Source organism: Poecilia reticulata, linkage group LG22 (genome assembly GCF_000633615.1).
Source record: "Poecilia reticulata strain Guanapo linkage group LG22, Guppy_female_1.0+MT, whole genome shotgun sequence".
Lineage (NCBI taxonomy): Eukaryota > Metazoa > Chordata > Actinopteri > Cyprinodontiformes > Poeciliidae > Poecilia > Poecilia reticulata.
Genome location: NC_024352.1, coordinates 4,224,574 through 4,251,598, shown reverse-complemented (window position 1 = coordinate 4,251,598; position 27,025 = coordinate 4,224,574). Strand labels below are relative to the sequence as shown.

At 38.5% G+C, this 27,025-nt stretch overlaps 1 protein-coding gene across 5 annotated transcripts in view; it reads right to left on the bottom strand.

The window, feature by feature from the left end:
- The window catches only part of slc4a11 (solute carrier family 4 member 11), a 143,818-nt gene extending 116,987 nt beyond the window's left edge, over nucleotides 1-26,831 (bottom strand). For 2 of the 5 annotated variants that reach the window (XM_008398798.2, XM_008398800.2), the window contains exon 1: nucleotides 26,552-26,830. In XM_008398798.2, the coding sequence (XP_008397020.1) occupies nucleotides 26,552-26,612 (61 nt within the window). In that variant the 5' untranslated portion in view covers nucleotides 26,613-26,830. Of the gene's footprint in view, nucleotides 1-5,492; nucleotides 5,669-26,551 lie in introns of those variants that run through there. The other 3 variants (XM_008398799.2, XM_008398801.2, XM_008398802.2) reach the window with 2 other exon arrangements.
- Nucleotides 26,832-27,025: the final 194 nt, after the last annotated feature.

Sequence of the window (27,025 nt, the reverse complement as noted above, 5' to 3'; positions counted from 1 at the left end):
TTTTTTTACAAGATACCCTTTGGATTTGCTACATTAGAAACATGTGTCTTGAAACTGTCTAAAATTGCTTGTCAAGTATATAGAGCAAACATGTCCAAGGTGTATTTTAAAGTGACAACCATAAAAGCAGGGATGGGACAATTTTTCAGATTAGTTGTGAAGAATTGATCAATAAAATAATCGTCAACAAATTTAGTAATCGATTAACACAGAAAAAAAATGCCATTTTGCTGAAAGAACAACATATTAAAAGCACTAATTAAAACAAAAGTGATAAATATACCTTTTGCAGGTAAAATACATAAATCCATCTGTAAATATGTTCTACCAAAAACTCCTCAAGTGGCAGAGTTTTAACATCAGCTGGTTCAAACTCCATAAAAAAGCTGCAGATGCATCTTTTGCTACGAATGATCAAGTCTACAGTAAATTAATGCAATGTCATTGCATTTTAGGTAATTTTTTAAATGTATGTCTAGCATTGTATAAAAAAGGTTTAAGWAGTCAAAGAAAATCAGCAGGATGTGTCATTTTTTWAAAATCTGATTAATTGACTWATCAATTAACGGTTAGTTGAAGCCCTTTAGGTGTGATGTACTGAGACGCAGARTAAACAGTTCTAACACAGTATTGAGCCCTGCAGTGATTAGYGTTTGTGCTGACACATGACCGTAAATGTTACCTGTGTTTACRTTAACAAATGATTTCGGAAATGGGAATAATTTGGGAGAAGWAGTCTGAACGGTAAATGTCCRACGCAGGCGGTTTTTGTGAGGATTGTGTGAATGTGTGAGCATTCTCCTGCCTGTGAGACCAACTTGTCATGTCTTGCATGGAGGTGTTTTTGGGACATTTTGGCATTGATGTGWGCGTACGCGCACGTGTCCGGTACTGTACGGTGATTTGTATGTGTGTGTTGGCACGCGCCTCTCCTCTGCCCAGATGGCTGTGCTCAGAGGCTGGAGCTTCAGAGGTCTGTTTGCCAGCGGTGAATACTGATCAGAGATCACTGTCACATCTATAGTGCACACATGCACGCAGGAACTCGTCATCTATCTTGAAGCTTGCACACCTCCACTTTCCACATGGTCAAAGTACTAATTCCCACCGTCACTACATGTCGTCCATGCTGATGCCTTCGGGCTCTGCAGGTCATGGCTGCAGCGCTGATCATTTGGTTTTCTGTCACGCCAGACCGTTGACACTTGGCTGTAACAGGGCAGCTTTATGTTGCATTTATGGTCRTTAAAACGAAAAAGATTACACTGCTGTGGACTTGGCTTGTGGGTTTAGGAACTAATACTTTGCCTTTTTTTTTGACTAGCCGGGCCATTTTCGCTCCAGTCTTGACTCTAAAACTTATAAATCATCTTAACCTAAAAGGAATTACATGTCTACACATGAAACAACGAAAAAAAAAGATACTACCATTTAGTGTCCAACCACGATTGTGTAGAAGATGATCTTGGATAGTAAAATGCCACTAAATTTTAGAATGTCAGCCGGGTTTCCCTTAGTGTATTATCAGCTTGGCGGGCCACCAGGTTTTACTTGCCCCCCACCAGGCTGTTACTGTCACTGTAACAGCAGTAACAGTGACAGTAAAGACCAATTAGGCCAAGTTTATACTTGGCGTATTGAACTGGGCATGAGAGGGTGCGCACCGATTCCGACTGCCTGTCGGCCTCAAGCTATTCCAAATTACAATTTCTGCTTGTGCACCTCCAAATTTTTGTAACTTTTAAGATTCTTTAGCAGAAACAGTGGGCTGCTGGTGGTCTGCACTACAGCGCCCCCTTCCACCAGGCTTAGCAGGTTCTCTGGGGGAAAACCTGTGCCAGCGTATGACAACTAGTAAACTAAGTGTAATCTCTCTTGATGAACTCCAAGACGAAGATGTCTTTATAAAAATTAATATCTTCGCAAGATTGTTTAAAATATTATTGCACACACAGGATTGGTTTCAGAAAAGTTTTCATCCACACAAATCCAGCCCTGARCGTAGCTCTAAACATGCCAGACCCATAGAGGGCAGTGCAGCGCAAAGCTAAAACCTATCAGCCAATCAGATTTCTCCCAAAGAACCACCAATTCCTGTTAGAAATGAAACATGGCACCAGGTTTACTTATGTGGACAGATTTAAAGGTTGTACTACTTTTAAATTGCGTTTTGGAATATAAAATTATTCACATAAGACAATGTTGATTATAAATTGTCTCAAAGCAAGTATGTGAATATATTGCCCCATTAAATGTGCAGCATCCTAAATCTTTGCTTTCCCATGTACACATGCAAACACGAATACKGAGTTTTCTCAAATCTCMAATTTGAGTTTTTCTAAATGACCGTTTTTAGTGACATTAAACAGAGTTCACTGCATGAACGAAAGGCTGAAACGGGTAGAAATGCATTCAATTTCCCAGATATCCGGGTACATGTGGACAAAGCCTGATATTTTGACGTAAGACAGGCAGGAGTTCTTGAACTAGACTGACGTGTCGACAGAGTTGACTAATAAAGACAATTTGACAGGCTAGCTGGCAACGCTTTGATAAGAAGTCTCCACCCCTCTTAAATCCTTTGTGTTTGCATTTTGGTACTTGGCAGAAAARAGTAACAGAGTGATAGACAACATACCCACAATTTTGAAACTGCATAGAGAAAACTGCAAATGGCTAACAATTACCTGCTAATGACTGTGACAGCTTCAATGCCTCTTACTGCCCACATTTCACTATTTTAATAAGTATGGACTGCATTTTCTCATATCAAATTAAAAAAAATAATTCAACTGGTGAAACCTGAAAAGGCACTGTAGGTTAATTGCACCTTTTTTCTGTTAGAAAAACAGAAATATCACTTTCTGAATGCATTTTTTTATTTTGGAATAAAACTGCCTTAAATCGCATAGTAGGCAGCAGTAGGCAGGTAGGTTGAGCCTGAACTGGATAATTCTACACCGATTATCATCTTAGAAACTTGTTTTGTGAAATTGTTTTTCTAATAATGAAAACAAAAAAAGGCTAATTTATTACAAAAAAAAAARRAAAAAAAAAAGCATCCTTTGTTTTCCCAAAAGTATTCCAAAAATCTTGTCAGATATCGTCTCTTCTGATGAGCTGGATAAACTGTTGCATCTCCAGTTGTTGCATAAATACTGATAAATGTGAAAAACTTTTCTTCTTCAACATTCTTATGCGATTAAAATATTATTCACACCTGAAAAATGATCCAAGCATTTCTGTTTCTCATCAACTTATGTGGAGTTTTTCCAGTTATGCAAAGCAAAGTCATTTGAAGGTTACTTGTGTAAGTTAGTTATGGTTACCCAGAGAGAAAATATTTAAGAAAATTTGTAAGTAAATTTGTAAGTAAATATTTACATCAATGCTGCTAGGCAGAAATGAAAGAGTTGTTTAAAATAGAAATGATTRYACAGTTCTCCAAGGCACTGTCATAAGCAGGGGAAGTTTGTTGCTGGTTAATAGGAGCAAGAAAGCAAAAAACACAGATGAAACTCCACATCAGAGCAGTAGCGAMGCTGACTGCAGTGTCGCTACATGCAGAAGCCTTGTGGCAATTTTCAAATCCAGAAAGTGAAACTTACGTCTTCTGACCTTGCCACAAAAAAAAAAAAAGAAAATGCAAGTAGAAACCCGTTAGATAGCGGGTGAATAATGCAACATGATTATCTGTTTGCAAAATATGTCTCCATTTGCATAAACATCCGTCAGTTAAAGCTTTGCTTCATTTTCCAGGCCAGTGCGAGCTGTACCTTCAGTTGGACATCATGTTCCAATGCCATGGATCCTGAGATTCGTCGCACAGAGCAGCTTTCCCTGCTTTATTTCAAAAATCCAGAGGGCAGTAAATTGAGAGATGAAAAGAAAAGAAAATTTAATCCTTTGTAAAAGTAATTGTTGAGTCACCAGCGGTGATCAATAATGCCATCAAATTCCTGCAGATACACACGATTTCCTGTAAACAATATCAGCATTTTAAAACCAAGGTCAACTAAGACAGAACAGAATCATCATTAAATGGGCATCTAGCAATCCTCCTGTTTCTGAACGGTGTTTTTGGAGCCTTCAACCTTTCCTATGTGACAAGCCGTTTAGGAAACGGGACCAAATTGTTCTGCTGCAAGGATCCAACCTGTCACCTCCACCTAATCAGCTTGCAGGCAAATGAATGCAAATTACTCTTCAGAGGACAAGCCACGTCAGTGTCCATCACACCTCGACACCCTAACACTCTGATTTAGTTAGATCACACAATGCATCTGCTGAAAACACACACCGAAAACACACAAACACACAACTGAAGTCCAACAAATACCTATAGTATATGTACACACACACACACACACACACACACACACACACACACAACCCAGTGCTCATTCACAAGCAGACATAGTATTTTTGCTGTCACAGAATTCCAAGTAATGTTCAAGTAAAACACACACACATGCACACACACAGAGAGGGAGGGAGAAAGAAAAACACCAGGAGTTGCAGTATTCTGTTCAGCCTTAGACAAAATGAAAGTGAGGAGGCAGCCGCATCACACCTCCAAATGGGCTTTGGGTTCTCTTAGGACTTTCATTGGAGGTTTGGGGGGGATTCGCTGCTCTCTTGTGGCCGTCAGCAACACTAATCTGTCTTCTCACACACACACACACACACACACACACACGCACACACACACACACACACACACAAGTGTGAAGAAAAAAAAACCCAATAAAAAACCACAGGCACCGTTAAGGATCGACACGTTCTTAAGTCCTGTTTTTTGATGTAGGTAGACAGAAACATCCAGATAAGAGCAGATGCGCTTCTCTCCTTTGCATCTGAGCACAAACGCACTSTTCCATGCACGCTGTCGGTCTTTCTCTACTTATCATGCAGGAGCCCACCAATGCAACACATGCTCCCTCTGCATTCCGGCTGTGCACGGTCTCGACAGGTACACTCGCGTCGCTGCGAGGGTTTGCAATGCAACTGTTTCTCAAGGTTCAGTTCCTCAACTGCTGGAGAAAAAAAACGACACAGGAACCTCTGGTGCCGCATACCAGACATAAACAACAAGAGAATGCACACTTTTGCACACATGCGTGCACACGCACACACACAAATGTTTTCACAGGAAAAAAAAAAACTCAATTTCTACAAGCAGAACACAGCTGCCACAGCACTCTGTCTTCTCAAAAATGAAAAAGAATCAGTTTCCTGTCTGTGTCCGTTATAATGCCACATTCCTATGAGCACAAATTGATCAAACTCCCGATTTTCCAAGTATGTACAATGGAACGCATCCACGTAAACATCTGCCGTGCCTCAGAGTGGAAGTTGAAGTGGACTGCATATGTTTTGCACAAGGGGGGTTCTCAGGTTTCATGAGGAAGGGAACCCCAAGGTTCTCCCAGTGATTGCTGTGTCGTGCACAGCGGAGAAGCAGCTCTCAGGAGCTTTTGATATATACTCACCGGAAGGCACAAAATGAAGAACTTTGTTGGTCTCCATGGCTGAGCAAGTGGTGGCAAATGCACACTTCCAAACCCAACCGCCTCCCCAACCCCCAAAAATCAACCCATCATGGTTGTGTTATCCTGTGCTGATGAGACTAAGATCACCTCTGCTCTCCCTTGCTCTGCTCTGTTTCTGACTGCCTCTCAGACACATGCAGTGACTCAGCCCCACTCTGCCTGCCTACTCGCGCTCTTGCCACTGGGTCCTAGTGCCTTTTTTTTTTTTTTATTAGTCAGCTTCTTCACTCCACCGTCCTGTTTAACATCGCGGCGAAGCTCAGGTGGAGACGCACCTCATCGACGTTTGGGGAAGATGTCACTTTGTAAGCCTGGCTCTCCTGTTTGTCTTTGTTGAGTTGCAACTGACTCAAGCAGGTGAAAATGAATGCGAGTGCACCTCCTCTGCATTCCTCTCGTCCACTAACTGTGGCTCTGTCAGAATCCTAAGCTACAATTTGAAAACAAAGATCATAATGTTCAGGGTTTGCTCTCAAAACGCCAGCAGGCATACTTGATTTCAGATTTTTGTTGCCTCCGTGACWACATAACCCCAAGTGGCATAGAGATCCGATTTGTGCTGACACCTCTGCAAAAATTGCCAAAATATTYAGTCRTGCGTGATAACATCTAAAAAGAAGGGAGATCTGGGAACATGTGACTGTTTCTCTTGATCATTGGTTTTAGTGTCTAAAAATGGAATTTCAGGCGACTCTTATTTGGAAAATATTCATAAACCTGGCAGATTGAGGTTTCAAGTAATCAAATTTACCAGATTATTCCTTCAGGCCAGTAGCAATATTAAAGTTTTGAAGTAGTCCAGCCAGAGAACCTACTAAAGCGGAGGGAGCAGAGGATTGAGGATCCCACAGACGTAATCCGAAGTGCTGAAAGCTTCTCTCTTTGACATAGACGTGTGACGAACATTGCATCATTTTGTTGGCAGAGAAGCTGCAGAACTTGACACCAGGCCCAGATTGAACTATTTCAACAGAGATCTGTGCGATTGGTCAGAAGTTTGTGTTTTATGCAGAAATGTGCTCAGACTTCAATGTTGATATTTCTCTTCAACTAGTCTGCTTTCTCTATCTGGTTYTTGTATTGATCTAGTGAACATTTATCTGATATGGTGAGGGATTGTGTACTTTTGTACACAATCCCTCATCATTGTGAGGGATTAGTAATCCCTCACAATGGACATTAGTAATAATGTTTTATTATTACTACTGTAATAATAAGACATGTGAAATGGCTAAAAACGTCTGCATGGAAATTGTAATGATGTTGTCCATTGAGGAAAAAGTGTGGTGCTTTCTCTGTGACTGTTTCGTAACCAAAAGAGAGGGAAGGAGGGAGGGGGAACCCTGGCGTAGCAGAGCGTGATGCATACTGAAGAGGGAGGGGTGCCTCCCTGGTGGTTTGTGAAGTTGTACGAAAGGTGTGTGCAAAAACCAAAGGTGCATAACCACGTGACCACACATTAACTGTTTAGCTTTGAGTTAAATATGTGGGAGCCTAGAGTGATGAAGAAGGGCTTCCAACCCTAATCACCTGCAAAAAGTAGGTGAGTAATTATAAAAACAGTTTGGTTTCTGCAATGCCAATGAAGTCTGCGTGGAAATATCCCAATGATTTTATTAAAAAACAAACACCCGTGAAACAAACCCGTTTTAGCTGCACAAGGTATAAATAAAAATTTTAGAGCATTTCTGTCCAAACTACTAAAATAAACTACCACAAAATGTAAATCTTTTTCACATAAAATTTTTTTCAGCCCTCTCTTACAGCTGAGCAAAAGGGTACAGTGGCTAATTTTCAGACCTTTGCAGCGGTAGCTAAGATTGGTGCATCACATTTACCACCTGTTTTTACAGACGAGGCTTACAGAACAGAAGTAACCCTTTTTATTGTAAGTGTGAGGAATCTGCCTGTATTGAATTCAGGCGCTACACGGTTCTCAAAGTTAAATGGTGAGAAACAGTGGACAACTCCAGGCACTGTCCATGGTGCTAGTTCAACCCCCAGGTCATATGCAGTGGATAGAGTTGCAGGAGGTCATTTCAGTCACAACAGTAGCCATCTTCTGCGTATATCAGACACAAACTGTTCATACAAACCAACAATTTATTGGTTTTGAATATGACCAAATGTACGCATATGTGTTTACAAGAGTTTAAATGTCAAAGCAACTGTTAACAGATCAATCCAGGTCTTTATCTTGTACGTTTGTGGTGAAATTCTGTATATGTGCGACAGCATTAAGTGTTGCTGTATAAGTTCTGATGTGAAATGTACCATGATAGGTGAGCACCATGATTTATGAGGTTGTTTTTTGTAACTTAATAAGAGTGTAAGGTCTGAGCGCGTTCCTGCTTTGTTAGATATCAGAAGACATCCCACAATACAGGTCCTTCTAAAAAAATTAGCATATTGTGATAAAGTTCATTATTTTTCATAATTAATGACAAAATTTAACTGTCATATTTTAGATTCATTGCACACCAACTGAAATATTTCAGGTCTTTTATTGTTTTAATGCTGATGATTTTGGCATACAGCTCATGAAAACTCCAAATCCCTGTCTCAAAAAATTAGCATTTCTCATCTGACCAATAAAATAAATGTGTTTTAATACCAAAAAAGTCAACCTTCAAATATTTATGTTCAGTTATGCACTCAATACTTGGTCAGAAATCCTTTTGCAGCCTTCAATACGGCGTGGCTTGGAGGCAATCAACCTGTGGYACTGCTGAGGTGTTATGGAGGCCCAGGATGCTTCGATAGCAGCCTTAAGCACATCCAGAGTTTTGGGTCTTGCGTCTCTCAACTTTCTCTTGACAATATCCCACAGATTCTCTATGGGGTTCAGGTCAGGAGAGTTGGCAGGCCAATTGAGCACAGTGATACCATGGTCAGTAATACCAGTGGTTTTGGCACTGTGAGCAGGTGCCAGGTTGTGCTGAAAAATGAAATCTTCATCTCCATAAAGCTTTTCAGCAGATGGAAGCATGAAGTGCTCCAAAACCTCCTGATAGCTGCTGCATTGACCCTGCCCTTGATAAAACACAGTGGACCAACACCAGCAGCTGACATGGCTSCCCAGACCATCACTGACTCTGGGTACTTGACACTGGACTTCTGGCATTTTGGCATTTCCTTCTCCCCAGTCTTCCTCCAGACTCTGGCACCTTGATTTCCGAATGACATGCAAAATTTGCTTTCATCCGAAAAAAGTACTTTGGACCACTGAGCAACAGTCCAGTGCTGCTTCTCTGTAGCCCAGGTCAGGCGCTTCTGCCGCCGTTTCTGGTTCAAAAGTGGCTTGACCTGGGGAATGCAGCACCTGTAGCCCATTTCCTGCACACGCCTATGCACGGTGGCTCTGGATGTTTCTACTCCAGACTCAGTCCACTGCTTCCGCAGGTCCCCCAAGGTCTGGAATCGGCCCTTCTCCACAATCTTTCTCAGGGTCCGGTCACCTCTTCTCGTTGTGCAGCGTTTCCTGCCACACTACTGAGGTGCCTTGATACAGCACTCTGGGAACAGCCTATTCGTTCAGAATTTTTTTTCTGTGTCTCACCCTCTTGCTTGTCTCATTGGTCCATCATTGGTCCAGAAGACCAATGATGGCCTTCTGGACAGCAGTCAGGTCCACAGTCTTACCCATTATTGCAGTTTTGAGTAATTAACAAGGCAGTTTTTAAAAGCCTCAGGAATCGTTTGCAGGTGTTTAGAGTTACTTTGTTGATTCAGATGATGAGGTTAACTGCTCGTTCAGAGGACCTTTTCATTATATGCTAATTTTTTGAGACATGAATTTTGGGTTTTCATGAGCTGTATGCCAAAATCATCAGTATTAAAACAATAAAAGACCTGGAATATTTCAGTTGGTGTGCAATGAATCTAAAATATGACAGTTTAATTTTTATCATTATATTATGGAAAATAATGAACTTTATCACAATATGCTATTTTTTTGAGAATAACCTGTATAAGGGAAATTACATATTTTTACACTTGAGAGRTTATACTAAATAATCGTTCAGTAGCTGTTTCCATTGACCATATAATTGCTYTATTTAACATTTAGAAAATAAAAATAAAAAAAACTTGCTTTTTAAGAAAATGCTTTGGTGCTGGCATGAAGTGGTTTTTTGGCTGTATTAAAAATGGTTTATTTCACAAACCTGCGATGGAAACACTTTACACATCACAAGTCACATGAACCAGTTGGTCAACCAGTTGTTGCCACTGCTGCAAACTACAAAGAAGAAAATGACAGGAAGTAGTTGGAGGATCATAGCGAAGCGTGTTTTATAATGACATATTGCGTGAACAAACTTATCTATATGATTTTAATTTAAATTCTTATTTAATGGAAACATCAAAATTGCAAAATTGTATTTTGTCAACATTAGAGGAATATTGACAGTTTTGCACACATTTGTAATGGAAACACAACCAATGTGTACATTTCTATAACAAGGAGACTAATTTTTGTGACTAAACTGCCTAACTTCTGAATGCAAATAGACCTAAAATTCCACTATGTTTGATTTAAGCTTTTCCATCAGGATTAGCTTTATGAAGCTGATGGTATTAATTTTTGTGACCAATTTAATTGAAACAGTACAGGTTTAATCCCCAGTTAAAGTATAAAATTGCTTGTCCTAACTGATGAGCTGAATTTTAGTTCCCATTTAGTTCAGATGATGGATAACTACCCCTTGTTTATAATAACTATGCAGATGACGGAAGAATCATTGAAATTATGTTACATGTCTTGCAGACAGTTGGTGGTTTTTCTCCTGCCCTTCCCCCCCTTTCCTAAATTTTGACATTTTAAGCTCTGAATGGATAGAGAATTTGAAAAGACCGACCAAGATTCAGGTCTACCCAATGAAAAAGCCTCACTTGTGGCTCTGGGCTGTCCTTCTGCTCCTAGYGGATGAATGCTGAGCACAGCAGTGCTGTTGCTCTGGAGCATTGTCTTTTGTTTTAAAGTTTGTTGTGGGAGTTTGAGGAGTAGGTACGTTTTTCACACGGAGGTTCGTTTCTGTTAGACACACTAGATAAGTAGGCTGGTGCCACAGATGTAATGTTTTTAGTCAGCCTTTTTGTTAGCCAACGATATCAGGGCTTTTTCTTTGTTTTTCCATTTAGAATAGATGTGAGATAAGCCATGTTTCATTTCTTTGATTTGGCACACTCCAACAATCCCTTTCTCCCCCACAGTTTGTGAAACCGTTTGAGACTCTTATTCCTTTTATGCACCACAGTACAAGATACCGAGCCACAATACATTAGCGAAAAGAGAAAAAAGAAAAAACTGTGCTGTGGATATATGAGTGAACGTGTGAGTTTTTTTTTCCACTTTTACAAGAACTCAGTCAATTTGTTGTGGTTGTTGTGTAACTCTCCCTCTGTCCAATCACTGGTCTTGGTGGTATACATTGAAGGATAATAGAAATATAGCATTCAGTGACGTGGGGTAGCAGTGAGTCGACATTGTGGCTTTTAAATCTGGTCAGAACCAGAAGAATCTGCCCTCTCTGGGTGACACAAGCAGAAACAGGGAGTGTTGCCAGGGAAATAAACATGGACCAATCAGCAAAAGGCTGCAATAACAATCATTTGCTACAAGTTACCCAAGGAATTTGGGTGAAGAGCATAACTTCATCTAAGAAGTTTTTAAGACTTTGGTTTTAAGTTTTCCAATTTTTCTAGTTTCTTTCCAATAAAAGAACACAAAATGATTTTCAACTTTATAACTTTGTGTCACCACTTGACCGTACTCCACCGTTATTAACAAGTCATTATGTACAAGATATCCACAAGCGAATGGGTCTGAATCAGAAGGAGGGGAAGTAGTTATTTTTTTTGAAATAAATTTTTTCTTTATTTTTAATTTTTTTTGGATAAGCATTGTCACACATCATGACTGCAAATACAACACTCAGTGAACTAGAGGCTAATTCAAGTGTCCTCACCCAACTCATTAAACTCAGCTCAGGTGTAATGATAAATACTCTCTACTGAGACATCAAACAGCATATTGCAGGACACGATTTTTCACAAATATCAATGAGAGCCAACGATCAAATAAACTCGAGAAAAACAAGCCTGAAGTGTTGCTTACCAACCTGCCTGAAGGGCCAAAATGAGGTCTGGAGATTGAAGTTACATTTGTTTCYCTCACAAAACAAACAAAAAAGTCATGTCTCATTATTGCAGTGGCCTATGGGGGATTTTCAGGTGATTTTAGTGAGTTATACATTTAGCTGGCAAGAAAAGGAGGTTACCAGAAAAGAAGTAAAATCTGAAAAACTCCTAGGTGCCCTCATTTCTCCAAAGACTTCTTAAAGGTTTTAGATTTTTATTAAATTTTTTTGTTTAGGTTTTACTTCAATAGTGAAATGCAATCGGTTAGACTGGCCTACAGCCTACAGACGTTAAACCAGTTCTGACATGTTGCACACAATGTGCTGTTTGGTTGAAGTATTAAGGACATTAACTATTTAAGTACATGCAATTAAAAAAACATCAAAAACCATTACCTCTGTGTGTTTTGCCCTGTGTRATCCAACATGTACAAATATATTTAACTAGAACACAACATTCAATCATTGCTAAAAACTAACCAATGTTTTAGCTCGCAGAAAAGAAAACATGTCAGGCTTTCATCCGCCGTTTACMGTTTTAACACGCTTAAAGAACCAGGTAGTTTGTGATATCAACAGCCTCGATAGTCGGCAAATCTTCAGGTTCTTTCAAACTTTTTATGGCACAGATGTCATCATCATCAAAATCCTTGATTAAAACCTGCCTATTGGTTGCATTTTATTTAGGCGCAACAGTTTTGTATACCCATTTAGATTTTTATTGGTTGATCTTTGGAAAACAGATCTTCCTCTCCCTATCAACTAGAGATGTGCAGATCAGGTTTTTTCCGATTCCGATTTTTTCCGATTTCGATTCTGATCACCCATTATGTGATCGGTATCACCGATACCGATCAAGTAAAGACGACGATGTCTTCAAACACCTGCAATAACGATGCTAAAAAAAAAAAAGCCGACAACAGATAAAGGGAGATACGGTTTCAAAGCAAAAAGGACGTGCAAGAGAGCAGCAAAGTAATAAAGACAAAACAGAAAGATACACAGAAAATGCACATATTTTTTTTTATTTTTTATCAAAAGCACTACCGGTTACATTATGTGGAAAAAGGAACCATGAATTCACCTTAATTTAGAAAAAAATTTGTTTTTAATAACTTTTTCCAAGAAAAAACACAGGCATTGTGCAAATTGTACTGCTATTGATAATACTATCTTTAACAGACTGAAAACATATGAAGGCTCTGAAGAGGCTAAATAATGCAGAGTCAAAATAAAACTTCTCAACATTGCTAAAAAATTCAAGTATAAAACTTAACATTCAAAGGCAAATACAGGATCCATTACAATAAACAATCCTGAGTTACTGAATGAAAACTTCCTGATAGCACTGCGGCTAGCTGATTACTGCTAGTTCTGATTGGCTGTTTCTGACTGAGCRGAGTAATTATGCAGAGCAGGGAGGAGATCGATTATTTTTTCAGAGATCTGTCTCATGTTAGGACAGCGAAAGTTTTAAAACGTAAGTAAAATGTATTTTTTTAGGYTAGATGCTGCAGCTTTAAGCAGAGGTTCGGTGTGAGAGTCACTACCAGGTGGAGCAGAAGCGGCGCTCCATCTGTGAAATATTACTACCTGTAGCGCGTAGCAGCGGTTCAACAGCGAGAGCAGAACCAGCGTCTTATCTCGCAGCTCGAAGACTTAAATAATTTTGCGGGTTATTTGTTTAGCTTTCTGACBGTCATGCTAATCCGGGTGAGTGTTTGTAGCTGTGCGCTGCTTTACCTGCTATCTGATCCTCCATATGTCTTTTTTACTGCAGTGAGCCTCGATGTAGCCAAACTCCTCAAGTATGGCATTGTTTTTTTTGCCATATTAGATTTGTCGTGTTGATGCATTTTGACGTGCTTCAATTTTCCGCCGCAACACGCAAACTTCCCCAGTCACTCAGTGCGTTATAGTTCCACATCGCTTAGAATTTGTTGCTGCGCGCTTGCGCAGTGTGAAAGAAAGAGGAGACCAGCTGCACAGGCAGGCTGAGAAATGAGATGCAGGTGATCAGTTTGTGTGATCGGCAACATGTGACCGTGATCGCCGATCACACTTTTTCACAGAAATCGGCCGATTATGATCGGTGGCAGATTGATCGGCACACCTCTACTATCAACCACATAAAATCTTTATAAAATAAATGTTTGTAGCTGTACTGTGACAATATACGAATACTTTGATAATGTGCTGTATGTGGATTTAATTCTGTGCTGTATGTGGATTTAATTCTTTTTGTCACAGTAGAGTGTTACCTTTGCTTCATTTTAAATATAATCCAACTATTTACCATCATCTTATTTACAAAAACTATTACAACTCTTCTCACAAGGTTGCCTTACAAAGTTTGATCTGTTTGCTGGAAACTATATTAAGTAAAATGCAGCCACGTTTAGAGCGGTGGAAATTATGTCATAACTGATTTGTAGTCTGGAACTGTAYGGCGCGGTGCTGATGCTGCTGCAGTGTATGCGCTGTCCTTTTGTCCTTGTGCCATATGTCAGGATGTGGTGTGTACGACTCATTAGGATGTCAAAATGCTCCTGTACTAGTAAGTCTTTTTATTTGGTGATTTGGATGCCAAACGACCCATCTGCTCAGGTAGCTGCATCTGCATAAGTTGAGGCATAATGGTGACACTGCGTAGACAATAATGATGCCCAAACAGCCATGGCTATTGCCTCAGTGAGTCATCAATCAGTGAGGGAATCCTGCTCGCTCCTTTTCACTAGGGACAACCTGTMTTAGAACTATGAGTGTGTGTATGCGCGGGCACGTTGTGTGTGCTTATGTTTCACCAAAACCTCGCTGTCTGRGTGTGTAGGCGGCTTTCTTGTCTTTCCATCTATGGGAAGATGTCTATTTAGTCTCTCCAAGTGTGTCTATTAGCAGATGTAGCTGTCAGCCTTCCTGTGTGTGTGTGTGTGTGTGTGTGTGCGCGTGCGTGCGTGCGAAAGGGTCTGTCTGTTTTTTTTTTTGTTCAGTGCAGTCTTTGTTGTTGTTTATGCTGTAGTCTGGCACAGGAAGAAAGAAAGGCACAGTGATAATCACAACACTTGGGAATAACCAATGGAGGAATGAGGAAGGAAACAAAGGAAGAATAAGGAAGGTGATGGTGGAGAGGAAGAGAAGGTCAAAGAGGAAGACGGGAGACGAGCAGAGGAATTGTTTCTAGTCAAGTTGCTGCATGAAGCCATCAGAACATAGCCTTCCAAGCTTCCCTTGCTGTGTGTGTGTGTGTGTGTGCGTGTGTGTGTGTGCATGTGTGTCTGTACAAAATCCTTAATAGTGAGCTGAAAGTAATGCCATGGGGATGAGGGCATATTTCAGGTCACAAACTAGCTACAGATTTAATTTGGGGAAGAACAACTTGATTATGTTCTCTCAAGCAAAAACAGCTCAGGGAAATGTAACTTAGAAGACACAGGTACACACACACACTCACACACACATTAACATAGCGATGTAATGGCACCTGCAKTTCAATGTACTACGCAGATGGCTGCTAAATAAGAGCRGACTCAGGTGTTATTTACAATCTATGGCAACACAAATWGTTACTAATCTAACTTTCTTCTTCAATATCACTTTACATCTAAACAAAGATTTTTAAACAACAGAAAAACCATGTATCAGTWTTAAGTTTAGCTTCAATTTAGATTTGTGTATGGGAAAAATATGCTAATATTAGATAATGGATAATGGTTTCACCAAACATGCTTTCCAGAGTCATGTTTATCACCAAAGTCCTCGTATGCTCTGGCAATGCCTCATATAGGCTCATTTAATGATGAACTTTAGAGGAATGACCCACCCAATGTACATTTGTGCAATACMAACTTCAACTAAACTGTCCTGAATATTCAAATAAAATAAATGTCTGAATTTTAAGAAGCAAAATGGTCAAAAGCAAAAGCTTGAAGAAATGTTTTTTACTCGTGTTTTCTCACAGCACAAGCTCTGGCATGAAGGAGTTCTGAAGCATGAATTTTTCAAAATGTGTTCTTTTCCATGAAATCTACTTTCATCCCAGATTTGAAACAGCAATAAAATCCGTTCTTCTTCTGCCTGAAGAATAACAGCTGATTGATAATGGGCACTATAAAAAATTATTCCAAGTTTTGGGGCCAATTTTAATGACCTACTTTGTTAGGTATTGGGATCTAGCAATAAAGGTCTACAATSAATAACAAAAACTAGGATATATAATTTGAAAGTCAATCTTAAGAGGTTAGAAAAACAGATGGAAAAATACAATTGGATGAAAAAAAAGTCAAGTTAAAACACACTACAGACATGCAGCACATACTCTTAAAGGATTACTAACATTATGATTTTTTTATTTTATTTTAGATTTATATAGCTAGCACAAAGCAGGAAAACAAAACATGGTTTTGGAAGTTCCTCTATTCTATTCCTGGTGACAGAAATCATTCCCAGACCATGAAGCTACAGCCACCTTTCACAGTATGAAGGGTGTGTTCAATATTAGTTTTCTACCAGATGTAGCATTTCGCATGTAGGCCACAAGAAACTTTTTTTTTTTTTTTCTGTGAACCTATGAGGCTCAAGGTCAATTTTAAGCAATAATTCTCATGGTTTTCTTCCAGCAATGGTTTTCTGATGTGATGTGATTATACACACCACTTTTGTGGTGTGTATAACCAATAGTAGTGACTTGTGGGTCCTCTAGATTTAGCATGGGCCTTCTGCTTTCTACTCTGGTTAAAACAAATTTAGTTTTCTGAGCAAATTGGGGAAAAGACAACTGCAATCAATTMTTTTTAGATTTAAATGAGTAAAAATTTGAAAATTCTGTATCATTATGCCTTAGTTTTATAATTATGCTAAACTTTGTGATTGTAATGAGACAAAATGTTGCAAAGTTTGAATACATTTTCCAGTCAATACGTTCCAGATTCAGTTACAGTGATTCATCCATGTACACTCTAAAATTAAGATGAATGTTTTCTCCTCCAATGGCAACAACAGAAAAGAAAATGAATCGCATCCYCAATAGAGATATTCTAGCCAAATTATATTTAGCATAAGCATAATCTAAACAACGTAAATATCATTGTCTTTTGAGACAGATATACAGTACAGACACACTGCCCTCTACTGGAACTGTAGTCACTCAGAACACAGACACTACTAAAGGTAACCATCTATATGATGTCTCTTAAAGTGTTCAGTTCAGCCAATTCTATGAAAATGAGGAGAAGGTTAAGACCGGAATCATCCCTAGAAGAAACACTAGCGATGRCAGGAGTGTTTCCCTTACTCGAGTCCGTCTTCAGTACAATACACTGCCTGACCACTTCAATCCACACGCGCGCACACACAGCACTCAGCCACACACGGGAAATGTTTTTTTAACRTCTTCCTCTGTTTTGGAAATCACTTTCTCCCAGACGAAACATCAACAAACAGACAACAAAAACCAACCTGATCAAGACACTACATGGAAAACTTCATTCTTGGTTGGGTACAGATCTGGATGTTTGAAATAAAACAAAAAGTGGATGTACAGATAATTATATGTAAAAGAATTGAGAGTCGTTCTTATTGTTAATAACATTAATAATAGAGTGTGACAGTGTCATTAATCAGTGGTAGGGAGGAGCASATTTTCTCCATCCTGACCAAAAAGATAAATTTATTATGCAGTTCAAGGGTCAAGGTAAATCCAATAACACCGCTTGTGCATTTAATGTTATCTGATGTGTTAAAAAATCTAATATTGAATTGAACCGACATACAATTTGGAGGAAAAATATAATTTCCTGATGATCGTTATTCAGGTCAAGAGGAGTTTTTCATTTTAAACAGCAAAAACTGCCAGCCCCCAGTGCAGGAGTTACTGTCACCATTATCAAAACAGATCAAACTGTCTCATTTWAAAAAAAAGTTAACCTTCCCTCCGCTTATCCAGGGTGACTTATGAAAACATGTCACTCTGAAGCGAGCTTTAAAATTCTGCGCACCTACAGGGAGCATTAACACAGCAATAAACTACAAAGGGCACCTTGCTGTATTGTGCTCCAAGCAGGAAGACAGCAAAGACACAGTTAGTGGACAAACACTGGGTGGGATTTCCTTTTCTCCTCACTGGCTCCTGCCTTCCATTGTCCATTTTCAGATGCTGGCTGAGTGCCGCTTTCCATGGAGAATAATAAAATGTGTCTGTCATCAAACTGTACCCTGCGACAACACACACCAGTGCACGCGCACGCACGCACGCACACGCACACACACACACACGCACACACACACAAAATGCCTGCGTGTTGGCAATAACACACCTAAAGTGGTGACAATTCACATCTGTACATTTTTCATATATAGAACCACAGTTAGTTGGTGATTTGCATGATTCTAATGCTAATGACACAGCCAAGTGTTTAGAGTTCAAATTTATAGTTCCAGTTAGAACCAAGTTATCAAATATTGTTGAACAATAATAATCAATCTAAAAAACAGCAGTTCAGCAAAGTCTTGTAAATATTATAGTACAATATTGCAGGATAAAGTATATTACTGTATTTTCCGCACTATAAGGGGCACCAGACTATAAGGCGCATCTTCAATGAATGGCCTATTTTAAAACTTTTTTCATACATAAGGCGCACCACATTACAAGGCGCATAGAATAGACGCTACAGTAGAGGCAGGAGTTACATTATGCATCCACTAGATGGACTAAATGGAATTTCAATAAAACAGTCCGACTCCGGTCAGCAAGGAGAGCCTTCCGCGAGTGGGCCGGGGCGTGGCCGGACGATGGTCACCCTTCTCCATTCGCGCACAGCATGTTAGTGGAGAACGTGGCGCTAAATGACCTGCAGACGACCTGATTCTAGATGGTCGGTAGGTATATAGGTCAGTCAAACTTTATTAACAAACCAGCGTTCTGACAACTATCCCAGCATGCACCGCGTACTTCTCCTTCTAYGGACGAAAATGAAGTCGGCAGCTGCTTACCGTAGTTGCTAGACCTGTTGTGGCTCAATATTGGTCCATATATAAGGCGCACCGGATTATAAGGCGCACTGTCGGCTTTTGAGGAAATTGAAGGATTTTAGGTGCGCCTTATAGTGCGGAAAATACGGTAAATAAAAGGGGATAGCATTGCACATGACTATGAGTCAGCGTTTTTATCAACATTTTTTTGAGCATTTTGCAGGATGACATTAGAAAAGGTTGATGGAAACTACAACATTTAAAATTACTTCAATTTCAGCCCACTTGGGCTTCTGGCTCAAGTGGGACAAATTTTCTCCATTTTTCTGAGATATGTGGTTTCCTTACTAGCTTCCAACTGCTGCACTTTGTTTGTTACAGCAAGACGTAACGTATACATTGATTCACTCCAAACCAGTAAATAGAAGCATGCCTAATATGTATTCTCTTTTTAGAGACATTTTTAAAGTTCGCTCAAACTTAACATGACAACTGGGTGGAAACATTCAATATATGACATTTATTTTTATGGATTATGCTCAGAAATATGTTTTTCTATGATAGATATGGACTAGTTACTGGCACTGGGGTTTGCCAAGGTTTAAAAATAATTTTCAAAATTGATTACATTTTCCATCATCACCGGAACTAATTTTTTTTAATGAGTTGCCAGAGAAAGTGCTGAGGTGACCATAGTGAAACAAGAGTTATTTGTAGTAGTGGTGTAAAAACTAAAGGAGCGCCACTCATCACATAAGTTAACGCAGCTTTAAGAACCACAGTCAGCAATTTATAGGTTTCAAGAAAAAAGTAAATAGAAGCAATATTGTGTAATTTGCTTTGCTTTATTGTGTTTCTATTTAAAATTAATGTCATCACACAGGGAGAATCAGATAGCAACACGTTACAAAAAAAGAAGAAATAAATTACTTAAATTAGTAGAACAATCRGATCCTTTTTTATACAAAATAATAAAGGATACAGGGATTTTCCTAAAGGTGAAATGAAAAGAGAAGGTCACTGAAATCATTGTGCTAATATTTTAATCGGATTATTTACTAACGAACGTGGCAGATCCAGTTGCAATTAAGTTAAATAATTAACTGCAAAGCTTTAATTAAGCCTCCATTAATTTAACTCTGAACAAACATGTTCATTAGATTTCAGCAGATAAGGGTTTCTAAAGGCAAATAAATGAGCTGGAACTTAACTGACTGGCCAATGTTGGCGCATTTGAGCTGAGTGATTAATGACTTTGATAGTAGCTACTTACTTTCACCACACTCTCACCACACAGTTGTTAATGAATGACACTCTGACAACAATTAACATTATTATCAAGCTCATCCAATGCATTCATGAACATTAGAAACGCGCCACGGTTGTGGGAAAGAGTCAGAATAGTCTTTTTTGCCCCCTTTTCTTCAACTGCTAACAATAAAATGATAACCAAGTATACGTCTTGAACACTTTTCATTTGATTTACACCAATTGCAGAAGACAGCCTTGGTGGAACACATCGTTATTATCTCATTATGAAATTAGACAATAAAAAAGGGCCACTGTCGTATGAAAATCTAGTTGGTTTTTCTGGACCAACGTTTCAGGATCCTGGTTGTTAGCATTAGCAGCTGTAAACATTAGGATCATTTGTATTCTCTAGAGAATGTAGACTCAGTTCTTAATTCAGATTTTATTAAGACTGCCATTGTAAAGCCTTTTTATGTTTGGTTTCACTCAAACTCAAATGTAATCTGTCACACTTATTTAAAGAACTTCAAGAATACATTCTGGAGACAAAAACCAGCAGGAGCAGAGACCTAAAACAGATGTTCCTCCTGCTAACAGCACAAACAATAAGACACCGAGCTCAGAGCTGCCAGGTCTCACTGACAGTCTCCAACCCAAAAGCAACCTAAAACCCACCCAACAAATTCCAACCTTTAATGAACCAGATATATATATCTTGTGTCCCATGGGTCCTCAACTGCATTCAGAGTTGAGACAATTCATGACATTTTTAGTTGTTCTTTATTATATTCTGACCAGAACCAAATCCCATTGAGGCTCTTTGAACACAATGAGACTTGAGTTTTTTGTGGCGATATGTCATTTTTAATAATAATGTTGTCCTGGGATTTCTGTTTTACAATACGATTACATAGTAGTACTATTACACTTGATTAACCAATGACAAACCATTGATTAGGCCACGTTTGACAGATTCTAGACATTTCAAAATAAATCAACTAATAAGATAAGTGAAATAACACGGCATTTTAGTACGAGTTTTGTGTATTTCAGAAACCGGCCCAACCTGGCAACACTGATTCAGCTTTCCCTCACCTCTATCACTGCTAGCTAAATCCACATGCTAAACACAGCACATATTTGTGCAGTATAAAGTTGAGAAACAATTCAAAGTTTGACATATTGAAATTTGCAACATCATAAGACGCCATAGATTTTACTTTCTGCTGTGTTTTCTGTGGATGTCATGCTTATTTACGTACCAATGGATCAGTAGATGTAGCTGGTCAATGCGCTCCACAGGAAGAAAATTTCTACAAGGTAAATTAGTTCATCAGAATTCCAACTCATGCCTCTAACAGTTTCTGTAATTTGTGTTACTGGATTGAAGGAAGTTCATTACGCATGAAGGTAGACAGAATTTAAACTGAAGTTATATCAACACCGTGCAGCTCTGATGTATTGACAAGCATCTAAGTAGACAGTTTATCATAACAGCTGCACAGACAAAACTACATTTGTACAATATCAGGAGCACAGTCAGTGGAATGAAAGATTACTTAGCTCAATGTGAGATTCACAATGAAGGAATTGTGCACACGTGCTGGTCTGCGAAAAAGTCAAATTTGAGTGTTTCCCCCTCTTCACCAAGATTTGCGTATTCTGCATATTCCATGACATACCGTGGCTGTGTTTCCAATACAAATGTGTGCAAAACTTTGATATTCTGTCAATGTTGAAAAAACCGCAATTTTGCAATTGGAGTGTTTCCATTAAGTAAGAAATGCAATTAAAGTAATGCATGAATAAACTTGTTCATGTGATAATCATTAAAAATCATGGCAGCGACAGATGCTCACAGTTAAACAAATAAAAACTTAATGCATAATATTGCAGTTTAGTACTAGCCTTCATCATCTATCAGTCATCCGAGGAGAAGTTGGTGTCGTATTGAGGTGTTAGAGCGAGAAGCTTCTTATATTTGGGAGCGGCTACGTATGCAGGATTTTGGGGAAATAGTTGGTGATTTCACAAAAGAGCTATGGACTCAACATGACAAACTCAACTTTTGATGAACTGTTCAATGCTGCAAGACATCTACTGGAGCCAGCTGCTTATAAATCAGCACATTTCTGCTGTATGCAAACTGAAGTGTTGTGAAAAAAAGTCTTTCCATTACAGTTTTTGTTTTTAATTTCAATTTTGTTACGGCTGAAAAACCACCTCATCCTAATGTGAATACTTATTGAACAAAAGGATTTTTTTTTTCCAAAGTTACCGTTTCCGTCAAGCAAATTTTGCGTAATTTCAAGATCAATGGAAACTCAGAGAGTGATTGAAAGCTTCCAAGTATAAGACTGAGCAACCTTGCTGTAATATTTCCAGCCTGGCCTTCTGCTATCTGATGAAGTTGACTCAGGGTCATTTTACAAACATTCCCAAGGCAAGAAAGAAAGAACTGGCGCCCTGTGGCAGATGGCTCCTTTTTGTACCCAAAAAAGTCAGGTGCAAATGATAAAACTGGCAGGGGAATGAGACGACCAGCTGCCGCCAGGTTTGAGTCTGCTGTTGTAGGTTAATTAAAAAGCTGAATTGCCTCTGTATAACATCTTTTTTGTAGATTCTTGTACTTTTTGAGTTCCGACTACATTATTAAACATTTCAACATTATTAAAAACACTTACTTTGAGCACACACTGTTGATTTTCTCAGCGGTGATAGCTTTTAGGTATGCTAACAAAATAAAGATATCAGATTCTGAGTTCCTAATTGCGTGATAACCAGTATGTCTACCTGGAAATCTCCAATAGTTGATGGGTTCATCTCTAGACTGTACAATTTCTAATTTGGCAGCTAGCATTTTAGAAATGAATTGTGTTGGATTTTGTTTTTACCCTTTAAAAAATATTAAGTACATAAAACCTTCCAATTGGAAGCAAAAAAGGGAGGATCAAATTTAATATGAGGCATATTTTGTATTTTTTGATKAAACTCTTAATTATTAAAACAATGATATTTGAGCTGAACACTTTTTTAATGCTAGCTGCACAGCATTAACAGGGTCATGGGTGGACTCTTTGGAGTAGGTCAACATGTACAGCACGGCGTTAACAGCCTCATAGAGGCTCAAATCCCAAAGGAAACAAAAACAACATGTATGCACTCTCAACTCCACAAGGAGCTCAGGATGAGAGTGCCAGCCAAATGGCATATATATATAAATAAAATGGTAATCCTACAAAGACAGGCAGTTACACAATATTCAATAGATGACGTAAAAAAAAAAAAAAAAAAAAAAAAAATGTGCATTTAGGGGAAAATTCAAGGTCAAAAAGAAAGGAGAATTTAGAAAAAGGATCAGAACTTTGTGGCTCAACATTAGAGTATTACATGATGAGCTAAAGCAAATGGGAGGTGAAAAGGTTAATAGTTTGTGTCTCAGTGATTCGTTCAAATTATAAGCCCCAGAATGTTATATAAGAAGCTAAAAAAAAAAAAAAGAAAAGAAACAAAAAAAGAGACTGAAAACCAACAATTTGATTAACGGTTACTGCAAAATAGCTTTTAAAAAAAAACAAGCCTGCACAATTAAGCTTATTTTATGTTTTATAYATTATTGTCGATACCTGTATGTTCTAGTCAAAGGTTGTTAAGTTTAGGGGACAGCAGGTACAACCTTATGTATGATGACAAGCATAAACATCGGCTATAATTCACATGCTWTTTCACTGCAACACATTTCACTTTACAAGTGAAAGCTGCTCRTTTCAATCCATTTTGGACTGATGACACCGTTTGCTTTCCTTTGGTGTTCAATATTTGCTCCGCTGCGATCCGAGTTGTGTTGAAAATTTCCAAACACAMRTTTGTCTGGGATGAAAACCTGTGTGGATGCAAGAAATGTGCAGTCTCTCTCTGCTTGGGACCAATCCGTCCTGAAGCACAARCTAAATTGCAGAATATAGATCTTAAAGGGGCTGTATTATGTGTTTTCCAGAGACATGGTGCCGTTTTATTGCAAAATSAAGTAACTACGTTACTTTCAGTTGTTATAAAAATACATCAAATATGGCTCAAAAGAAATCTGACGGCTTCAAATTGGGTCTCTGTCTCTTTAAAAATACCTGCCCTTTCTGAAACTCTGCCTTCAGGGAGTCATAACAACATGGCTCCTCTATTAAAGGATTTCTTCAACATGCATGAAGGAATCAAAGCAACACTTCAGGTATGTTTCTGATGAGCGAATAAGATTATAACATGATGTAAAATACCCCCCCCCAAAAAACAAAAAAACTATTTTACATAATTCCCCACCCTTCCTTCATTCAGCAATTCATATTTGTTAACATATTTATAAGCACTGAGCCTAGTTCAAAATTTTATCAGACATTTACTGAACAGAAAAGAAAGAATTCCTGATAGTTTTGAAGCCATTTTAAATAATAATAATAAAAAAGGTGAAAAGTGCCAATTTAAATGAAACGCAGGAAAATCCTAACAGTTTAATAACTATGTTAGCAGTCATAATATAACACGTGCAGCCTTTTTTTTTTAAAAAAAGTCTGTAAATGCAGACACGTGTTTGAAAACTTGCTAAGCCCGGTGGTTGTGTGCTAGGGCAGTCATTCATCCAGTGGATCGACATGTTTTTGAGTTAAAAAAATTTTTCATGACAGGAAAAATGACAGGAAATTTGAATATATCACTTGATAATCATGTGTTATTGAAAAACTGGACAATTAATAATTGAACACCAACAATAAAGTCTTAAAAATTGCAAACATTTTAAAAATATCTAAGTAAATAAGCAACACTTAGCCYGGTGGGGGTACAAGTAAAGCCTGGTGGCCCGCCAGGCTTATAAAACACTGGGTGAAACCCAGAAATGTAGGAAATAAAGTGTCCTTTTCCCATGTTTATTTACAAGGTGCCAAGTTTAAACTTGACCTCTCCTTCCTGAATCTTTTGAGTTTGTTACACTACTGTACACAGGAGAGAAACTGATTAAAGAAGTCAAACAAAAATCTCTGTGTGCACTATTAATTTAAACCGTCATATCCCAAACTGTACATCATGGCACACTGAATACAGTAATCAGTCACAGGAGAAAATATGTGGTAATATGGACAACAATAAATACTGGACATTACTTCCAAATAGACGGCAAGACAAATTGGTCAGGGAATCTGCCAAGAGGCTGACAGCAACACTAAAGGACAAATCTCTGCCAACTACATACAACAACAGTCTCCTGTATTCTTCACTGGCCTGGACTGAGGCAAAGGTATGCAGAAAGAAAACTCTTCATTTAAAAAAAAAAAAAGATAACATCCAGACCTGGCTAAAATCTCTCAAAACCTTGTCAGAGATTGGATTATGGCTGATGAAACCAAACATTTGGGCTGCAATTCAAAAATGTGTCTGGCTCCAAAAGAACAGACTAAAAGCATTCCATACCACCTGTAAAAACATGGTGGACGCTTTGTGTTGTGGGGTTACTTTTCTTAAGAATCATTTTTTTGTTTTGTTTTAAATCATAATGAATGAAACTGGTCATTGCTTCAAAGTGATGCATCACAWACATCATAGACAAATCTGAAAATGTTCAGTTGCTCAATCCATATGGATTCCTACGKCTCTGAGATTTAACAATCTTAGGTTTTCAAATTTCACATATTTGATACATGAGCTAATGCTAAATTAGCATTTACAAGTGCCAGCTTCAACCATCGTGTGAAAACTTAGCCAACTCTTTACTCTAAAAAGGGATGAGAACCTTTATGCTTCAAGGCAGAATATTCTATATTGCTGTTTAATGATTAAATGTCTTGCAGTAAAGACTGTCCTTTTGGCTGAWGAAGGGGTTGTTACGTGTCAATTAACTGACATTCATCTTTTTTTTTTAAATCAAGCAAGTGAGTCACAACTTCTCACAGATTTCAAGGTATTCTGAAGGACATCAATTACCCAGCAGTTAATCTTATAAAATGTTTATGCAATCTCACTACCAACATACTTGAACGTTGCATCATTTGAAAGTTCAATTGTGGGTATTTCAAAGATCAACATGTTTTTTTCATCATCAATTATAAATATATATATACACACAAGTCAAACATAGTACACATAGTTAAAGAAACTCACTTACCCAAACATCAATGTACAAAACACAACTAATCAAACTTTGATTAGTTGTGGAAAATGTTGTAGTGACTGATGTAAATTACCTCTAGGAAATCACATCACAAATTGGGCCCCTCATAATCTTATACTGACTCTGGGTATCTCATACTTCAACTGAATATAACTATTTTCATCCAGTCAGCAAAACTTAAGTCAAATTAAATGTCATATTTGCCCTGATAAACACACTTTATAAAAGGAGTAGCATGTATTCTTCTAAATACATTWCATGAAAAAAGTTCCGTTTTAACGAGGTAAATTTGACGCTTTAACTCAGGTGAATTTACTTACTTGCATTCGGCAACACAACGATACATTTTGCAAGTAATTAAGAGGAAATGCGATGGTTTCAATATATACAAATATACAGAGATAGTCGAAGGGTTGTTCACAGACCAAAATAGGTAAACAAAAGAAAAAAACACGCTGCCAAATTGACAAAGGTGACTACCTTACCCTCTATAAATCGATTTATCGTCACTCCCCTCATCTCGCCATCTTCCTTCGCAGTTTTCATGATGTCCCCGTCTTCCAAAAAAACGGCAAAAATAACAAAATAAAAAATATGTCCTTTTCGCTCTTTTTATTTTCCAGTATGTGACTAAACAGACGCTCCACTTCAATTCTGCCGGTACTTCAAAGTGAAAGTAACGGGCGCGTGCTCAAATTAATCACCGGTCATCTCCAGGTGTGGGTGACAGCACGCGCCCTAACGGTGCCAGGACTGTACAGTGACCACGCCCCACGAGCACTTCGAGTGTCCACCCAGCCTGTCGCCACAACAGGAAAAGTTGCCTCTAACTTTTCATTAGACGGGACTCTTTAGACCAGCTGGACGTCTGAATGTTTTACCACAGGAGCAGGGCCGGTCCCAGGTTTTATGCTACCACGGGCTAAAGGTTACTCCAATACACTGAATAAATTATATAT